The sequence below is a fragment of the Haliotis cracherodii genome, unplaced genomic scaffold (genome assembly GCF_022045235.1).
Source record: "Haliotis cracherodii isolate W230 unplaced genomic scaffold, xgHalCrac1.p SCAF_5, whole genome shotgun sequence".
NCBI classification, from domain to species: domain Eukaryota; kingdom Metazoa; phylum Mollusca; class Gastropoda; order Lepetellida; family Haliotidae; genus Haliotis; species Haliotis cracherodii.
The window spans coordinates 26649936-26669263 of record NW_027266308.1 but is presented as its reverse complement, the minus strand read 5'-3'; the positions used below and the strand labels follow the sequence as shown (position 1 = coordinate 26669263).

At 40.0% G+C, this 19328-nt stretch overlaps 1 protein-coding gene across 1 annotated transcript; it reads left to right on the top strand.

Moving 5' to 3' along the window:
* Positions 1 to 3697: 3697 nt before the first annotated feature.
* Positions 3698 to 18055, top strand: LOC139443635 (hemolymph lipopolysaccharide-binding protein-like). Its single transcript, XM_071224587.1, has 3 exons — positions 3698 to 3752; positions 16923 to 17180; positions 17814 to 18055. Exons 1-3 carry the CDS (start codon positions 3698 to 3700, stop codon positions 18053 to 18055), a joined length of 555 nt encoding a protein of 184 aa, XP_071080688.1.
* Positions 18056 to 19328: the final 1273 nt, after the last annotated feature.

Genomic DNA, 19328 nt, shown 5'->3' with positions numbered 1-19328 from the left:
GATTATAACCTGTTATTAGATGTTACATCAGAGATCTAAGGCAGAAGAAGTGGGACACCCAAGTGGGTATAAATAAATTACATGCAATAAAAGCAAATATCAGTTATACCTACTTGGGTTGTCAGTCCAGATTTGAAGAGGTTATTTTAAGACGATGTCATATTGGCCATTCACGTTACTCTCATTGATATAGTTTCAAAGGTGAGGATCCTCCATTCTGCATCCCTCGTGATGAAAGAATCACGGTCAAGCATGTCCTCATGCATCACGTAGGTAGTGATTTAATTATTATTTTTTTAAAGAAATAGAATTATAAAATAAATTTTGATGACATGTTTTGTAATTAATAAACATTTTAGAATTGGTTGAAAGAAACATGTTAACTGAGATTGTTAGTGGCTGTACCCTTGATGGGGGTTAAAGTAGCGTAAAATTATTGTCCTCCAGAGAGGGTACGTCTGACCACGTCATTCGAAGTAAAAAAAATCAACCACAATTTTAATCGTAGAATATGTGTGCGTTTGTTTAATCTGGCTAAATTTGTCAATAATCGCCATCAGCTGAGGGGATGATGTAAATCCGGCTGGGGCCAATGCAGGTAGCAAAAGTACTGTAAGTCCCCATGGACCCTAGCATGGTGATCTACCTTCAGCTGCTGGCGATCCATAGCCCTTTTTTATATTGTACTGTTTCTTTTAGTGATATCTTTTTATGGTTATATGCTAGTTTTAAACATTAATCTGTGATATTCTAGTAATTTTACTGTCCCTCGATGACAGGCTTTATTTGGTTTAAATATACGTATTAATAATGTATAACTTCTCTTGACTATAGCTGAAATATTACCTATGTGACGTAAAGCACTCACTCACTCACTCACTCACTTACTCACTCACTCCGTGGCCATAACTTTCTTCATTGACTATGAAAACTTCTTCCGTGGAAGGTGACATTGGAATGGTACCATTCCATGGCGTGACGTTTTCACTCGGGATCAAAGTGGTTTTGTTTGTTTATTCGTTGTTTAACGCCGCACTCAGCAATATTCCATCTATGACGTCGGTTTGTAAATAATCGAGTCTGGACCAGACAATCTTGTGTTTGACATCATGAGCATTCTAGTAATCGGGAATCGGTATAGTTCTTCGTCCATACAAATATGTTCTTTTTTCATATAATGGGTGGGTTTCTCCGCAGGATAAAGCCAACGGACAAAAACGATATCCGTTGGGGTCATGTTCGAATACAGATGCAAATATCAAAGGTCAAGTAGGGACTACTTTAAGTGTTTACAAACTATGAAGTCGCCCTTGTCATTCACCGATCGAGTCAGAATTAACCATCGGGAATCGGGAGAAAACTACTGGGATAATTGCTATCATTAGTAAAAGAAAGGTATAATATAATGTAAATCAGTGTCTAACAGTGGGGGAACAGCGAAAGGCAACCAGAAACAATTTGTTAAGGCAGTTGTTGTTTACCTACATGTACTTACGCAACTATGAACTATGTTGACTGTTGTCACTCTCCGACTGACACATGACTTCTGACGTAATATATACACATCACAAAAGTTAAGCACCAACATATTCATAGACTCTTGATTTCACGTGTGGGAATCAGAAATACGAAATATGATGAAATAGAGGTTGAAAATCAGCCATGGTGGGGAGAAAGTTAACGAACGCTGACAGATGGCAAGTGATAGGCATGAAAAATGATGGCATGTCATGCAGGGCCATTGCAAGACAAATGAGTCGTCATCACAGCGTTATCACTCGTTTGATTGTCAAACATGGTCAAACCAATGATGTCAATGACAGGCATAGGTCTGGTAGGCCAAGAAAGACCTCTAACAGAGAGGATAGACGTCTTTTCAGGATAGTCAAATTTGCCACTTCAACAGATTTAAGACTGCAGTGGATTACCCATCAGAGACTCTTGACGATGACCGTAAGGCCTCGCCTCAGAGCGGCTGGTTGTAACGCCAGACGACCAGTAAAACATCCTCAACTGACTGAGAGGCACATGCGGAATCGTCTGATATGGTGTCGTGCCCGTAGTCGATGGAACTTGGCTAACTAGAGAAGGATCCATTGGTCTGACGAGTGTCGAATGCTGCTACGAACTGTTGATGGTCGAATACGTGTTTGGAGGCAAGGTAACACTCATTTTGCACCAAGGAACACCCAGACGACCTTAGCATGTGGCGGTTGTGTTTCCTTCGACTGCAAACTTCCGCTGGTGACAATTCGTGGAAACCTTAATGGCCAACAATACCAAGATGCCGTTCCTCGTCCAGTGGTAGTCCCTCATTTTGACAACCACCCTCTACAGACAAGACCTGTTTACATGGACGACCACACAGATCTCGGGCAGTCTTTGGTTATTTGCGTCAAGAAGCTATTGCTACTCTTCCTTGGCCGGCCTGTAGTCCGGATCTTAATCCGATTGAGCATCTCTGGGACATTCTTGGCCAGAATATCAGACATCGTGATCCCCCAGTTCAAAATCTCGCTGGACTTGAAGCCGCACTTCATGAAGAATGGATCCGTTTGCCCCAGAGAAGCATTCACCGACTTGTAATGAGTATGAGGCGTAGGGTTGAAGCTGTGGTCAATGTCCATGGATCATACACAAGTTACTGACGTTTCTGTCTTGCAATAGACTCTGCACTCCCTAGGGTGTCTATGTGACACCTGATATGGTCTGCTGATATGATGACAGTTACATGAGAAAAAAAAATTTCAATGTTTTCTAATCCTTCAATTTCTGGTCTTCGGTAAAATTCCTCTCTGCTCATATTCTTTTTGAACACAAGATAAATTTGCATAATATGAGGTTAACATATACGGCTTATAAAAATCGTACATCTCGTTATAATAGTCATCATTCGGTGCCAAAAGAAACAGCTCACAAATATGGTGGGTGGCGCTTAACTTTTGTGCATGTGTATATATATTAATGCGTGCATTCCTGAAAACATGCAATATTTGGGTATGTTTGTTCGACCACAGAATTGAAGAATGACATTATATGATAAGGGGGTTATCACACGAGTGTGTTTTGGGATGGTAAATATCCTGTAGTAGGTATAAACACTATGCTTTTAGCTCGCCAAGGTTTCCTAAACACAATGTTTATTCCTCTATTTGATGACCTCTATTTCTTTTACAAATCTTTGCAATACATGTACCTGATACTCATGACAAAACGATACACTTAAAATGAGAATATTGTTCTAAAACAAAATATAAACACTTTTGTTAAGATTTAACAACTGCTGCTGTAACAATACCTGCTGCTCCAACAAATAAGGCAACTCCAACCAAGACTGCAGCGCCAACAACTACTGCAGCTCCAACAACTACAACTACTGTCACAACTATAACACTTCCCACAACTACAACCACCACAACTACAACTCCAACACCTACCAATACAATCACCACCACTACAACACCTACCACAACAACCACCATCACCACTACAACCCCTCCCACTACTACAACCAACACCGCTACAACTACAACACCTACCACAACAAACCACTACTACTACAAGAACTACAACGCCTACCATCACTACAACCACTACAACTACGACTCCTGTAACGGCACCAGTTAGGTACATCTATTATGACACTGCAAAATCCTGGAATGACGCTAGCACAACATGCAGTCAGAATGGAGGGGATATGGCGTCACTGGACACACAGGAAAGGTTTGAAGCACTGGCGATGTTCCTAGAGGGTGAGTATACGGGCATGCCATTTTGTTGTTACAAAATTGTAGGCGAGCATGTAACTGTATCTTGCTAGACTGTATGTGGTAGGTATGCCATGTATTGATACCTTAGAGCTCTAGCGTGCTTCACAATTCTTAATTAATTCAATTAGTTTTTATCAATTTGTTTGTTTCATTCAAGTCTAAATGGTCACTAATAATAATAAATATCTATTTGGATTAATGAATGATCGAATGAGGTCGATGAATGGTTGAAAAGGCGTAATTCCTCAGGCCTACTAGAAACATATGATCGTGGGTTTGATCATGTGTTTAGCTTTATCTGCACCATATCCGTGCTCGTGGATATCACGGAAGTGGTCAACGTCTAGACCCTACTTCCCTTCACACTTTCCTTTCACATCAAGTTGACACCTGATATCCAGCCATCCTGCACGTTTGCTGTTTCAAAGGATTGTTTGGACAATGAATATGCATAAATTTTGCTAAATTCCCTGTGAATGACCATACTCGAGAGCAGACTGTAATATTGGGATTCCCCGACATTCTGTAGTAATAAAAGAAGTCTGCCTCGATGGGCGTGGCTAAATGTTTTACATTCATTGGGAAATGAATGTAATAACACGTGACAAAATTCAACTAATCATTATGCAGGAAATTCAATGAACACTACGAAAATTGAATTATTTAACTTTGAAATGGTAAAATACCAATATTTACACCATTAAGGGGAAAACCCACAATGCTGACATTATATTAAAGGCGACACCAAGCCGCTAAGTTTAAATAGACTTATTTCGGTGAGGCAAAACCAAGAAGCTGACATTACATACTATGGAGGCGAAACGATGATGATGCCATCCAATAGAGGCATACCACGATCCTGAGATATTACTGACGGTGGTATGTCGCATACACATTGCGCCATAGCTGGAATATTGCTGAGTGTGGTATTAAGCAACACACAAAAAGATAGGGCGTCCTTAACACCAACAAATAAATGCTTAACCTTGACCAGCATGTTTTCTAGACATGTCTGCTATGGGTATCCCTGGTATGGCCTGGATCGACGTGTTTAATGCAGCCAACATTCTCCGAGCAACATCCAAGAGCTGATTCAGCCACTGAACGAAAAATGGCGATATATTCCCACAAAACGGCATTCTGAGGCATCTCGATGCGCCCATGAGTGTATGCTTGCAACAAGGCACAGGGGCATCACACATTTTACAAAGGTCACTTTGTCATGATGAGTACGTTAGTGGGTGAGTTGATATTTGACATCCAATATTGCAGCCATATTGCGATGAGAACAAGTTAATTATTATTAAGTACTTGTCGACAAAGGACAGTAAAACAGTAAGGCAAGTATCAAAGGCTAGGTATAAAACAACCCGGATCACATTCAAATCAAATAGTTTTTCAGTAGATTAGTTAGTAACAACCAAAGTTAGTCCACCTTACTGGGGTCATGGGGACTTACGGTACTTTTCCTTTTGGCTTCTTGCATGATTCCCACTGAGACATCAAATTTAGGCAAGAAGTAGGCATCCCGTTGGACACTAGTTGTGCTCCGCTCCTTGCGGATCTGTTTCATTATGTATATGAATCGGAATTTCTGTTCGGATTGGAAAGTCATAACAAGGTAATTTGGCCAAGAAGTTTAACTTAGCTTCAGGCATATCAATGATTTGATATCTTTCAATAACAATCACATAGCCAATTCCCTTCCACTGATTTATCCACTTGAACTAGAAAGGATGAGGATCTAGCTGTGATCATGAATTACCAAGACAACATTAGAGGTCCATGGGCTATGTGAAGGTCGGATAACTCGGGCAGACAAAAGATGGCTAATTACTTCACTATACATGCCGGGGGCAATTCCACGGTGTCTCTGTTTAAATGGAATGTCATCTTGTAAGTATATTCTGTGTTCAACCATATTTGAGTGTGATCGTCATCCTTTTTGGAGAAAATATTTGTAAACTTCATGATAACTTCAAGTCTCTGTGTTATCTCCTCTCTTTTTAATCCACCCTGTTCAACTTCCACTTGTTCCAGTAGATTGTCAGAGTCCACAGGTTTTCCAGGTGATAATCTTTCAATTGTAACAGGTTGTAACTCACAAAGAACAGCTCTGGGGTGTATGATAGCTGTTTTTGTGGTGATATTCGACACAAGTTACTCTATTTCCTCTGGGCGGTGGTAATCATAAGTGATAAGAGTTGGTGCACTATCCAAATCATATAATACTGTGGTAGCCTGTAGAAGGGTACATACTTGCCGATATGGGGTTCCACGACTCAACTGTCCTTTGATAGTAACGATACTGTTAGCCGGTATGGAAATACTGTTGTATTCTGCAGATTTGACAAATCCTAACTTTCCTCAATTCTTGGTCAACTCCCTATCCCGGATGACCAAATTCCTGAATGTCAAATACCATGGTGTGTACAAGTCACCTTTTAAAAGAAATCTCGTTCCATTAAAGGCCTTGCATTCTTCCAACAGATGTGACAGGACATTGGTTCCCAATAGGACCGATACTTACAGTTGTATCAGGGACAACTAAGAGTAGACATGAAGTATCTGTATCCTTGTCTATGCCACAACCAATAGACTTAGTGTTTACTTCCACGAATCCCTTATATGGCAATGACGACAAAGATGGAGAACATCAGTAGTTTGTGATCGGCTCATACTTATATCCAGCCAAACGTTTAAAAGCTGGATTAAGTCAATCACATAATCTTGTCCTCAACATTTCATCTTGCTCAGCTGGTGGTATTGACTTCTGCTCTGCAAACTGATAGAGTAACATTTCCAAGCGCCAACTTCATGCTGAGACATCCTCGCTTTCTCCTTGACAAGTACTTTAAACTTGGACATAACTACAGAGCTCCTTCTGAGTGTGCCACTTAAAAGCACTTTTAAGTTTCGATAAGATGTCTGATATGGTGGCCTTATGTCCATGTTTCATGACGGCTAGAGCTGCTTCTCCTTTAAGGGATCGTCGTATTGCTTGTAGGATTGTCAACTTGGAATAGTTCTGTGTGTCCAATAAACAATTCACCTCAGAGGGCGACAAGTCATACTCCGCATCCTTACCAGGCTCTCTTAGGGAGGTTACGATAGGTCACAGTGGATGATTTCATATCAGATTTTGGGTTCTCTTCTTCAGGCTCCTTCTTAACCACAGGTGCCATGTCCTGCTGTGATAATTCTTGAACCCAATGCTTAAAATCCTCAGGTGATTCAGACTTGGGGTTTAGTCCTGCCTTTCGGAATGCTTCCACCATATCATCGAGTTCCTCCTTGCTGAGCTCCATAATGAATGAATGCGCAAATATTCACTGAATGTGAAATGCATGCAGTCTAACGAAAAACAGCGGTTGTTGTTGAAGTAGAAGGTATATCGCATACCAAAGTATTGTAGCTATACCACTATAAATGCACAATGTAGCGCAGAGAGAAGTAAATAGAGTAGGTAAAATACTATATGTACAGTAATAATACCTACTTGTGTTGACTAGCAATGCAACAACGAAGCAAAGCAGTAACGGGGAAGTATAAGGCAGTGAAGCGGGAAGCAGCAAACGTAGACTACAACGCGGCAAAGTAGCAGTTTCAAGCACAGAGCGGACATGTAGGCGCAACGCAATAGAAAAAAGTTATTCAGTGTCACGAAGTACTTAAAGAAACAACACCAGAGACGATATATCAACCCATCCATGAAGAAAAGCCCCAAATACAAATGACCGATGACCTGTATACTTCAAAGGAAGTATTGCTAGTATAATGCCGTGTTGGTGCAGTTATTTGTGAAATCTATCAAATATACTAATTTGTGTACTAAGTATAGAAACTACCAACGTGATAAAGAATGTATGCCTATTTAATACATGCTTAGAGAATGTTTTCAAAGTCCACTCAGTCACACATCAAGCAATCACCAATCTATGTTCCTTACCCAAGCTTAAGAAACACAAGTGCAATCACCAGGTTAACTAAGGGAAATACACAAAAAACTACATCTTCTACAGTAGTACCGGTACCAGTTAAATATTAATGGCACAGTAGTAACATACATGCACATGTGCCTGTTATGAATCAAAGCGACAAAAAATAGAATTCAAACAATGTTTTCAAAAAAGCTTTGACAAGCCGGCATATATATGTTTAATTACAATTAAGTATAACAATACAAGTAAGGTGTACCACATATCAACACAGGGAATAAACAAAAAAATGTGTTCATAATGCCTTTATGGCTATACTTCACCTAAGCATTCAAATACACAAATCATTAGGCATATCAATCTCCTTATCATGGAGAAGGAACTCATGGCCATCCCTGATTTCTTTCAATGCACAAAAAGTTCAAAAGTGGCAGATACATAGAAAACCACAAATCACTGTTATAATGTCACGCCGCTATATAGTCCCTATATGAGTTATCACCCTGGATAAGGCACAAGTCTAAATCCGGACTGGTATCAGACGTTGAACATTAGATCCATCTCTCGGAGGCAAACAGTTGGATGCTGTTCTGTATCGGCTACTGGCGTTACACAAATATCTTCACTGGGGGATCCATTGTTGCAGCCATGAGATAGTGGTGTTAGGGTCTTATGTTCATAAAGCCCAGGCTACAGGTTGTGAGGTGATATCGGTTTATCCCATGTTAGTGGAAGAAGACACTCTGTAGTAATAATAATAATAATAATAATAATAATAATAATAAAAATTATAATAATAATAATAAAAAACAATATACATAAAATAAAATCACGCGAGGTGAACATACCATCATGATGAACTAAGTACATAAATGTGTCTGTCTATAATCATATACATGTATAACACAGTAATACATTACACAAGGGACTTTATATGATCACATGTTTACACAACTAAATATCTATTGACATAAAGACTATAACAATAACATGGCATAATAATGAAACTGAATATAGAGTCTGTATAAAGGATAATATATTGATCAAATATATTTCTTGTTAACTAGATAACATATAAAGGGCTACCATTATACTTACTGAAACATATATAAATAATTGTAACCACCACTATGAAATTCTACAATATTACCAACCATACAGGATTGATGATATATATCAATCTTACAGTAAACAGTTACAAAACAATAATTACTAGCCAGCATATTGACCAAATATTGATATTTAATATAATATCACTAAATTAATCCATGTTACGGTTAGTATAGAATTCATAGAATAAATGCAAAACAGATGACAATTTACGAACTCTCAATATCTGTGTCGCATACGAAAACCTATTTTCTTAAGATGGTGTATGATATCAATATGATAGTAGATTATGTCTATTGTTACACACATTCATGTAAGGAACTGGGTTAAGCATTTTCCGAGTTGAAATTAAATTCGCATTTTTGCCAACTATGGCCATCAATGATATCTAGATGATGATGCCTATAAGTGCCTATTGTGCAAAACCTTATATTTGTTTAAATAATTCTATGAACCTTATTCTCTTTAAAATATTGTAACAAAGTACTTTTCTTTTTGTAACAGACCGAAGCGTAGTCATTTTTATCAAGCAATTTACAATTTACAGTTAGCTTTCCCATTTGCTCAATCCTCTAGATGTCAGTCATTGTGTTGTGCAGGCCACCGACATAAAAATGGAATATTACTGAACGCGGTTTTAAACAAAAAATATTCAACGAAACAATTACAGTCGTTTGGGGTTGGGGTGCGTGTGTCGTCTAAGGCGCCGCGATTCGCTGTGCAGAGTTGCGTCCCTTTGGTACGCAAGAAACCTGCATTGCATCGGTCTCCCACATTAAGCTGACACGCCGCGAAATAACACGAATACTATTAAAAGCGGCGTTAAACCCAACTCACTCACTCAGTTGTTCAGATTATAGGAACCCAGCCTAGTAGGCAACTTCACAGGAGACCATAGGTACTGGTTGTTGTAAACCAATACAAGTCAATACTGAAAGCAAAGAAAACACAAAAAGCAAAAGAATTTCAAAAGCAATACATGCACTGGTTGTCAAACAGGGGGTCATTAATAATCCAAAGATGCCGACTCGGCATTTCAACATGAACATAAAACTGGCGATAATAAAAGTGACTGTCACTTAACTGAACAAGTTTAGGGAAGCTTTGTCATTCTCCTGTACACATTCTCTGGTGGAGATGGACGTCAAATGGCATAGTCTGAGGATTATCACTTTTATTATTTTAATTCGGCATGTTCTAACAATTGGGGGCATACGAAATGGTTATTTCATGAGAGTGGAAGGTTTCAACGGTTATGTTGTGACGGTCTCCGCTCTGTGGTCGAGGAAAAGCTCTGGGCGTTTATCCACTTGCATTATTGCCTGTTTGGGGGATCTGAACTGCAAGTCTGTGTTTTTCAACAAAGCCTCTTCTTACTGCATCGGACATTCTACGGTTTACACAACACCGTTGTTGGCGACGAAAGAAGCGAACACCATCTACTATGAAAACAAAACACCAGCAGGTCAGTGAAACCACAATGCCTCGTTGTTTAGATTGATTTGCCATGCAGATATGTCACTCATATTTTGCACAAATAATAGTTGAAACAAAAATATTTAAAAAGTTTGGGTTTTTTTAAATGTGATCCACATTTATATGTTGTTATGTTGTAAAGTGGGCAGGCGTTAAAGTGTAATACTGTTTTGTAGAAAAATAACATAAATACCTTGAAACAATATACATATTCAAAGCACAATATAGGTTCAACATATAACATGTTTTCAAACTTAAGATGTAAATACTTTGTAAATACCTTTCGTTAAGATAATTATATCCTGTTTAAAATCAGGTATATTTTGAAATATATATTTTCAAAATAAGGACAGATCTTTTGATTTTGCTCGGATTCTTTAGACCAAATTATGTGGACGGAGGCGGGAAAATATTTTCATTTATTTTCTTAAACAGATCAACAAACAAATGTTCGTATTACGGATTTATTGGGCCCAATTGATATTTCCTGGTGTATTCTGCACACTTGAATATAATGCGTAAACCTCAACCTCAACCCCCATTCGTTGATACATGTTTTGGGAAAAATACTCTTCGATATAGTGCGCAATCCGAAACATAAACAACCCAACACATAATTATTTACAATTTCAATTGTATTTACTGTATGCTAGGCATTGTTTACATGCACATTTCCTCCCTGATATACCCGTGTTTAACTTTAAAATACCCAGTATCACTGACAAAAATGTTGTAGTGAGTGAGTGAGTGAGTGAGTGAGTGAGTTAATATTTAACGTCACATCGGCAATATTGCAGCCATATCGTGACGAGACAAAATTTGACTTTAATTATATATATGTAAACTGTCTAAAATTCTGTTGACGAAGGACAGTAAAACAACTAAATTATCACAGATATATGTTTAAAACTAGTACATAACAATAAAATATGACAATTCATAACATTACTGTAGATAAAATTGGGCTATATATCACCAGCAACTAACGTGAGGTCCCCATACTGAGTACCATGCAAAAATGTTGTGAGCAATATCTTTTTTAAATGTATCTGATATTTACATCTTTATATTAAAAATAACGCCAATTATCGCCATTTAAGCGCATGGAATAGTATGACAGGGCACAGTATGAGGCTTCCCGCTGTATTGCTATTTTGATTGCGAAAACATTGATACGTTGACATTACAATTATAAAGCAGCGACAAATATTATATACTAGGTCCGGTTAACGCGTCAATGACGTTTATCTTGTCTGCTGTAAACATTGCTGAGTTGGTGTATTATGCAGATCAAGCCACACATTAAGTCTTATTGAAACTATATTGAATTTAGTTTAGAAGATCCGCAATACTGGACACAAATAGTTTGGCCTAATTATATAAAATAAATAAAACCATCTTTTATGTTGAAAGTTCCATTCACAATAAAGTATGTACATAACTACCCACAACACACCATACCGTTCACCACCTAAAATTAACAATGTACGTAACTACCCACAACACATCATACCGTCCACCACCTACAATCAACAATGTACGTAACTACACACAATACACCATACCGTTTACCGCTTACAATCAACAGTGCACGCAACTACCCACAACACATCATACCGTTCACCTCCTACACTCAACAGTGCACGTAACTACCCACAATACACCATACCGTCCACCACCTACCATCAACAATGTACGTTGCTACCCACAACGCACCATACCGTTCACCACTTACAATCAACAATGTGCGTAACTACACACAATACACCCTAGGGTCCACCTCCTACAATCGACAATGTACGTAACTACCCACAATACACCATGCCGTTCACCTCCTACAATCGACAATGTACGTAACTACACACAATACACCATGCCGTTCACCTCCTACAATCGACAATGTACGTAACTACACACAATACACCATGCCGTTCACCTCCTACAATCGACAATGTACATAACGACGCACAATACGCCATACCGTCCACCAACTACAATCAACAATGTACGCAACTTCACACAATACGCCATACCGTTCACTTCCTACAATCAACAATGTACGTAACTACCCACAATGCATCATACCGTTTACCACCTACAATCAACAATGTACGTTGCTACCCACAACGCACCATACCGTTCACCACCTACAATCAACAATGTACGACACTACCCACAATACACCATACCGTTCACCATCTACAATCAACAATGTTCGTAACTACCCACAATACACCATGCCGTTCACCACCTACAATCAACAATGTACGTAACTACCCACAATACACCAAATCATTCACCACCTACAACCAACAATATACGTAACTACCTACAATACACCATACCGTTTACCACCTACAACCAACAATGTATGTAACTACCCACAACACGACATACCGTTCACCACCTACAACCAACAATGTATGTAACTACCCACAACACGACATACCGTTCACCACCTACAATCAACAATGTACGTAACTACCCACAACACATCATACCGTTCACCACCTACAATCAACAATGTACGTAACTACCCACAACACATCATACCGTTCACCTCCTACAATCGACAATGTACGTAACTACCCACAATACTACCATGCCGTTCACCACCTATAATCAACAATGTACGCCACTTCCCACAACACATCATACCGTTTACCTCCTGCAATCAACACTGTATGTAACTACCCACAATACTACCATGCCGTTCACCACCTACAATCAACAGTATATGTAACTACCCACAACACACCATACCCTTTACCGCCTACGATCAACAATGTATATTAAACGTATCTACTTTACAGCATGACCATCGAGAAAATCAATACCTTTGTGAATACTCACAATACCTTGATGCGTTGATAATGGTTGTCTGCGTCTGAGTGCGCCCAAGCGTGGATGTGCGCTTATCTGTTACTTTCAAATCGTTTCAAAACCCGTGCGGGTGAGAGACCCAATGCAATTCAATATTCTAACTTCATGATTCGTTTAACTTTTAATGTGAGAACAAGTTTAACAAGCTAACACTCTCTCTGCTGGACTCTGAGCAGACAAGGCTTAAGTCTGTGGTTTTTGCCCGGTGATATGGATAGCGCTCACCCAAGCCTTGACACCAGCGCTACTATAGCAGCCAATCCATAACATATGTTGGTCTCACCTGTTTGGAATTACCCGCCCTATGCTCACAAGTGTACACTACCTGCGTTACAATGTACAAACGTGGGTGACGTCCCTTATGACGTGGGGGCACGGATGGCCCAGTCGTCTTAGGCCCCGCGATTCGCTGTGCAGAGTTGCGCCCCTTGGGCACGCCAGAAATCTATGACTGTGGGTTCGAATCCCGGTTCGCCCTGATTATGTTTCTTGGTTTGTCAGGACCATACCCATCCTCGTGGGTTTCACCGAAGTGGTAAACGTCTGAGACCTGCATCACTTCGGGCTTTCCTCCCACATTAAGCTGACACGCCGCGATATAACTGGAATACTGTTAAAAGCGGCGTTAAACCCAACTCACTCACTCCTTATGAAGTACCCATGTGTGCTTGCACACTATCTCTGATGTACATTTGGGTCAATGTGGTTGTGCCTGCCACTAAGTGTTTTCACGCAATTGGCAGTCCGACGATGAAGCTTCTTCCTTTCTGTATCGACCTTGCACATGTTGTTGGCCCCTCGCCATACCCTGCAAGAAAGCATCCAAGACAACATCAGTGTGAAAGAAGACAATGACAAGTGTGTAATAGGTTCCACAGATATCAACATGCAGATGGAGTCAAGCTTTGACACAAAAGTCGTTGAACCAAGGTGTATGATTAGCCTTCTTGGATGTTGCTTGATGACAACAACCGATCGGTATTTGCTTCAACCATAAAACCCTTTCACCTTTCAACTAGTAGGACCATGATCTGCAATCACTGTGGGCAGCTCCTTATCGGCTCGTGCTAGGTTTCTGTCACCTATCACCAATGTCTCTGAAGCAAGTATTAGTAGAGTTAGAATCAGATGTAATGCTGACAGCATGAGAATTGCCATGCATCTACCATATTCTGGAATTTTTGATGATCAACCCTGTTCATTGCTGCCGACCGAGCAGCGCCGATTCGAAAGGAATGAGTTGCATACTGGCGGGAGTCAAAACCGCGAAAAGGGACTGAAACTGACATGTTAGAACACGACCATCGTAATTTATCAACAGCTGCTGACATCCAGCAGGCATAACCAACACGTAGCGAGACGGGACAAATTGGTGAGTGTGGTATGGGTGATAGATGTGTATACACTTAGCAAAAGTCCCTGTGCCACCCCTTTTCAATCGTTTGGATGAAAGGAAAACATTTCTTTTGTTCAAATCGGATACGAAAAATATGAAAATATGTAGCACAAACGCAACGTCAGCAGAAAAGCATGATCTGGTTGCAAAAAGTGTCTTTCATGCAGCAATTTTGCAGTTGACGATGTAACCGAGGGTATCATAGCGTGCGTGTTGGAGGGATTCGGTTTACATTGTTTCTGCTTGTCTTGACAACTGCAACACGGACAAAACATCAAATTTCAATCATCCGAGGTCCATAGGTATGCTCAAGACAGGAACGTCGCAGCGTCAAGTTGCCTGGCGACTGAGCGTGCACAGAATCTTCATTTAGACGTTATGGCAGCGGTGACAGCAAACAAACGCTGTCAGAGACCGACCAAGGAGCGGTTCCCCGTTACGAGCGTCCGTCATAATCGTTGGATTCGAACCACCAACAATCACTGCCTAGCCTTTGTCGAATATCGGCACAGACTGTACGTCGCCGTCTTAGACGTGACTTTATTGTTGCGAGGAGACCAGCCAGACTCCCAATTCTGACCAATAATCGCAGCCGATCGCGTCTGCAGTGTGGTAGATATCGAGTGCGTTGGACGGCAATTCACTGGAGACAGGTTCTGTGCACCAACTATTCTCGTTTTCACCTCTCATACGGCGATGGCCGAATACGAGTATATAGATCAATGGTAATCAATGGCAATGTGAACGGCCAGAGTTACCGTGACGAGGTCATCCAGCCTATCGTTGTGCCGTTTTTTAATCAACATGGACCTGGCATGATTTTTCATGACAACGCCCGACCCCGGATGGTTCAACAAGCACTTGGACAGAACAACGTGAATGTGATCCCATGGCCTGCTCGCTCTCCAGATCTTTCTTCATTTGAACACATGGGGGATGAAATGGACCGCGGTCTCCTAGGTTTACCACATGCTCCGACTACAGTACAGGAACTGAGAGACAGGATGGTGGAGATATGGGATGCCATAACACAATACTTAGTTAGACGTTTGATCTGTTCAATGCGAAGGAGATGCATTGCATGCGTCCAAGCGAGAGGGGACACACATGCTACTGAGGTGTGAATTGAAGATTCTCTTCTTGCGTCTTTTTGAAAATATGAATACTTGCAGATGGGTGCGTTTACTTTGATCGGGTTCTTGCGTAGACAATATGGCAGCGGAAATCGAGACAGTGTGAGAAGTAAATTCTACTTTAAGCAGCGTCGATTTACGATTCCGTCTATATCATGAGCATGTGTTTATGAATCACTATCAAATAGTAATGATACCAGGTGTTCGCGAAAACGTGAGTGTATCCTGCCCCACCGGTTGCACCCGTCACAAACACATGCAAAGGCAAGTCAATTGTTCACCTGAATAAACACGGGAACATGTGGGACAAGTCAAAATAGGGAATTGCATCGGACATCATTTTTGTCACTGATGCGTCAAATTTGGAAATGTCATCCATATGTCAACCATAAAACGTTTTGAAAGCTTTACTTCAAGGCCTTGAATATTGTAACCTTGATCAAACAACTTCTAAGAAAGAGGAGTATGACGCTCTTTGAAATCTTGGTAGAAAGAGAATTATTTAGATTATCTCTTAAAAGTTGTGAAATGTAAACACCAAAGGCTAGAGCTGCTGGACTATTGTTCGACATAAAGGGAAAGTTGACTATTGGAAAGTTGAAGTCATCCCTCTTGTCACACAGTGTTTTGTGACTCTTTATGCAAAGATCTACATGATGACAAATATGCTTCGGTCTCACTGGTCTCCTTTATTTCTAGTTCAGGTGGGTAAATCATTTGAAGGGAATTGGATATTTGATTGTCAGATATCAGATCATCGATATACCTAAAGCATAAGTTAAATATCTTGGCTAAATTACCTAGTTTCGACTTTGACTATGCCAATCCAAATAGAAATTGCGATTCATATGCATAAAGAAGCAGATCCACAAGAAGGGGACTTTAATGCCTCTTAAAAAGATGCGAAGTAGCGAGGATTGCGGCGTTATTGTGGTCACGTATCATTGATTTTCATTGATTGATCCCTCATATGATGAATGGCATACAAAAGTGGTAATTGTAAGATCTGCACGATCCAGACCCCCCACACTTTTCTCCCAATCCACCCCCAATGTTATACTGTTCAAAATGGCGTTAAGCCCAGCCCACTCACTCTGGTGATCATGTATGATATACAGCAAATTGTATTCAACTGTCAATTTAGGACAGAATTCTAGAAAATCGAAAAATACAACTCAAATATGGTTCTAAAACAAATGTAAACATTTCTATTTAGATTCAACAACTGCTGCTCCAACAACTACTGTCACAACTACAACACTTCCCACTACTACAACCACAACCACTACCACTACGACCAGAACTACAACTACGACGACTGTGGCAGCTCCTGTAACGGGACCAGTCATGTACACATACCATGACACCAACAAATTCTGGAATGAGGCTCGCACAATATGCATACAGAATGGAGGCGATATGGCGTCACTGGACACACAGGAAAGGTTCGACGCAGTGAAGAAGTTCCTAAATGGTGAGTATACAGGAATGCAATTTTTTTGTCAGAAATTGTATTATTCGAGTTGGTTAGCGTGTAACTGTATCTAGCTAGACTGTATGTTATAGACATGGCATGTATTAATATCAGAGAGCTTCAGCGTACCTTATTGTACTTGATTAACGGATATCATGTGTTTGAAGCGATATGTTTCACTCATTCAAGTTTAAATAGCCACCAAAAAAGTTCAAAAATATTTCATATGGATTAAAGAATGGTCGAATGAGATCGATGATTAGTCGAAAAGGCGCCCTTGCATAATTTGGCCTACCAAAAACCTATGATCACAGATTCGAATCTCTGATTCGCCCTGCATATGTGTCTAGGTTTGTCAGCACCACATCCGTGCTCGTGGATATCACGAAAGCAGTGAACGTCTAGACCCTGCTTCCCTCCTGGCTTTCTCCACATCAAGTTGACATGCCGTTTTACATTTGAGTGGCGTTAAACCAAACTCACTCGCCCACTTCTATTATTTCTTTGTGAATTATTTGAAGCAAATTGAACGTGGCTGGTTAGCACGTCCTGTCATCATTTATATGATGCCTTGTTCACTATAAACTATAGAAGTAACTAGAGAGTGAAATTGCTCTCTTTCTTTCTTTACAGACAGGAAAAGGGTGAGGCAGACCGTGGCCAACTCTCTATTTGTGGGTATCACCCGAAGTGCCGCTGATGGGAAACTCTACTGGACTAACGGCGCCCTCATGGACAGCAACGACAAATGGGCTGGTGGATTTCCCCGAGCGGGAGAAAGTTGCGGATATACGGCCCCTTTCGAAAATATGATATATAGAACCTACGACTGTTCTACTTTCAGTTCTAGCTTCCTCTGTCAGACTCCTGCTTGAGTGAAACTCATCTTTAATAGTTTATTAGAAGGTTAGGGAAGAACAGAATGTATATTTTATCATAAATACCACTCAGAAAGAACGTTTAAATTCATTATGTAGACATAAAATTATCATTGTTTCACTACAATTTCTTTCATTACAAAACCTCAAATAATAATATCTTTTTCTCATATAAGTTGCCCTCGCATTTGACATAAGAACAGAAGCTCCTTTTGTCCATGGATAAAAATAATATCTATACCGTTCCCTCTCTATACACTCGCATTTCCTTCAGTAAGTGGAATGAACAACACTGACAGAAGAAGAATATACTGCGAAAAATACACCATGTACATGTACTTTCTTTTCTTAAGGGCGGATACTTCACCTAATGCGCTGTAATTCGCTACGTAGAATTGGTCAGTCTGGTCAAACTCAGCTGAATGTTTCCATACATTTACCTGTTCGTGTAATGGGCTTGTGGTATCGATATTTGAAATAAATTTGATTGCTGATATAGGACAAGTGTGTAATTGAACATGGCTGAAAATGCGAGAATATATATTAATGTAATTAGTGTTTTAAAACAACTACGTTATTTGAAGTGGACACTTCATGCAGCTGTCAGAGTTACAAACGTACATTTCAAGCTATGGTTAATATATTTTTTCAAAAGGTGGGTGAGTGAGTGAGTTGCATTTAACGCAGTGCTAAGACTATTCCAGTTATATCACGACGTGACGTAATGGAGGAGGAAAGCCCGAAGTGATAATGATGCTGGTCACATAAGTTTAGCACGATGGTGAAACCAACGAGTACGGGTATGGCGCTGACAAACCTTGAAGAATAGTCTGGGTGAATCCATAGGTTACTGGCACGACCAAATCTGCACAACGAATAATGCGCCTTAGCGACTAAAATTACGTTTTTATCAGGTAGCAAAGACACCAGAATCATTCTCATCAGACATTCACGTGTTAATGAGTCTCAAAGTTCTTATAACTGCCATGTTAAAGTTTTCTTGTTATTTTGCGGCATTAGCATGAAACTACTTGCAAGCATGAGGAACCTATTTCCCATGAAAATGCCAACAGTAAATCCGGCTTTTGGTTCCAGTAAATCAAAATACAAACTTTCGGTAAGTTTGTTAGAGAAAAAGATAAAGCTAACCTAAGACCCTGATGTTATTTCGTTTGCTCCAGTCATTTTGGTGCAACCAAAGGGTTATTGTTAAACGCAAGTTATTCCATTAGGCTTTCCTACAACTGGTGACTTAGGAGCCAATACTTAC

Excerpts from the sequence above, each read along its gene's own strand:
- LOC139443635 (XM_071224587.1), top strand. The coding sequence starts at position 3,698 with ATGGCGTCACTGGACACACAGGAAAGGTTTGAAGCACTGGCGATGTTC. Across the intron at positions 3,753-16,922 it reads ACTGGCGATGTTCCTAGAGG|ATTCAACAACTGCTGCTCCA; the intron begins GTGAGTATACGG and ends ATTTCTATTTAG. Across the intron at positions 17,181-17,813 it reads AGTGAAGAAGTTCCTAAATG|ACAGGAAAAGGGTGAGGCAG; the intron begins GTGAGTATACAG and ends CTTTCTTTACAG.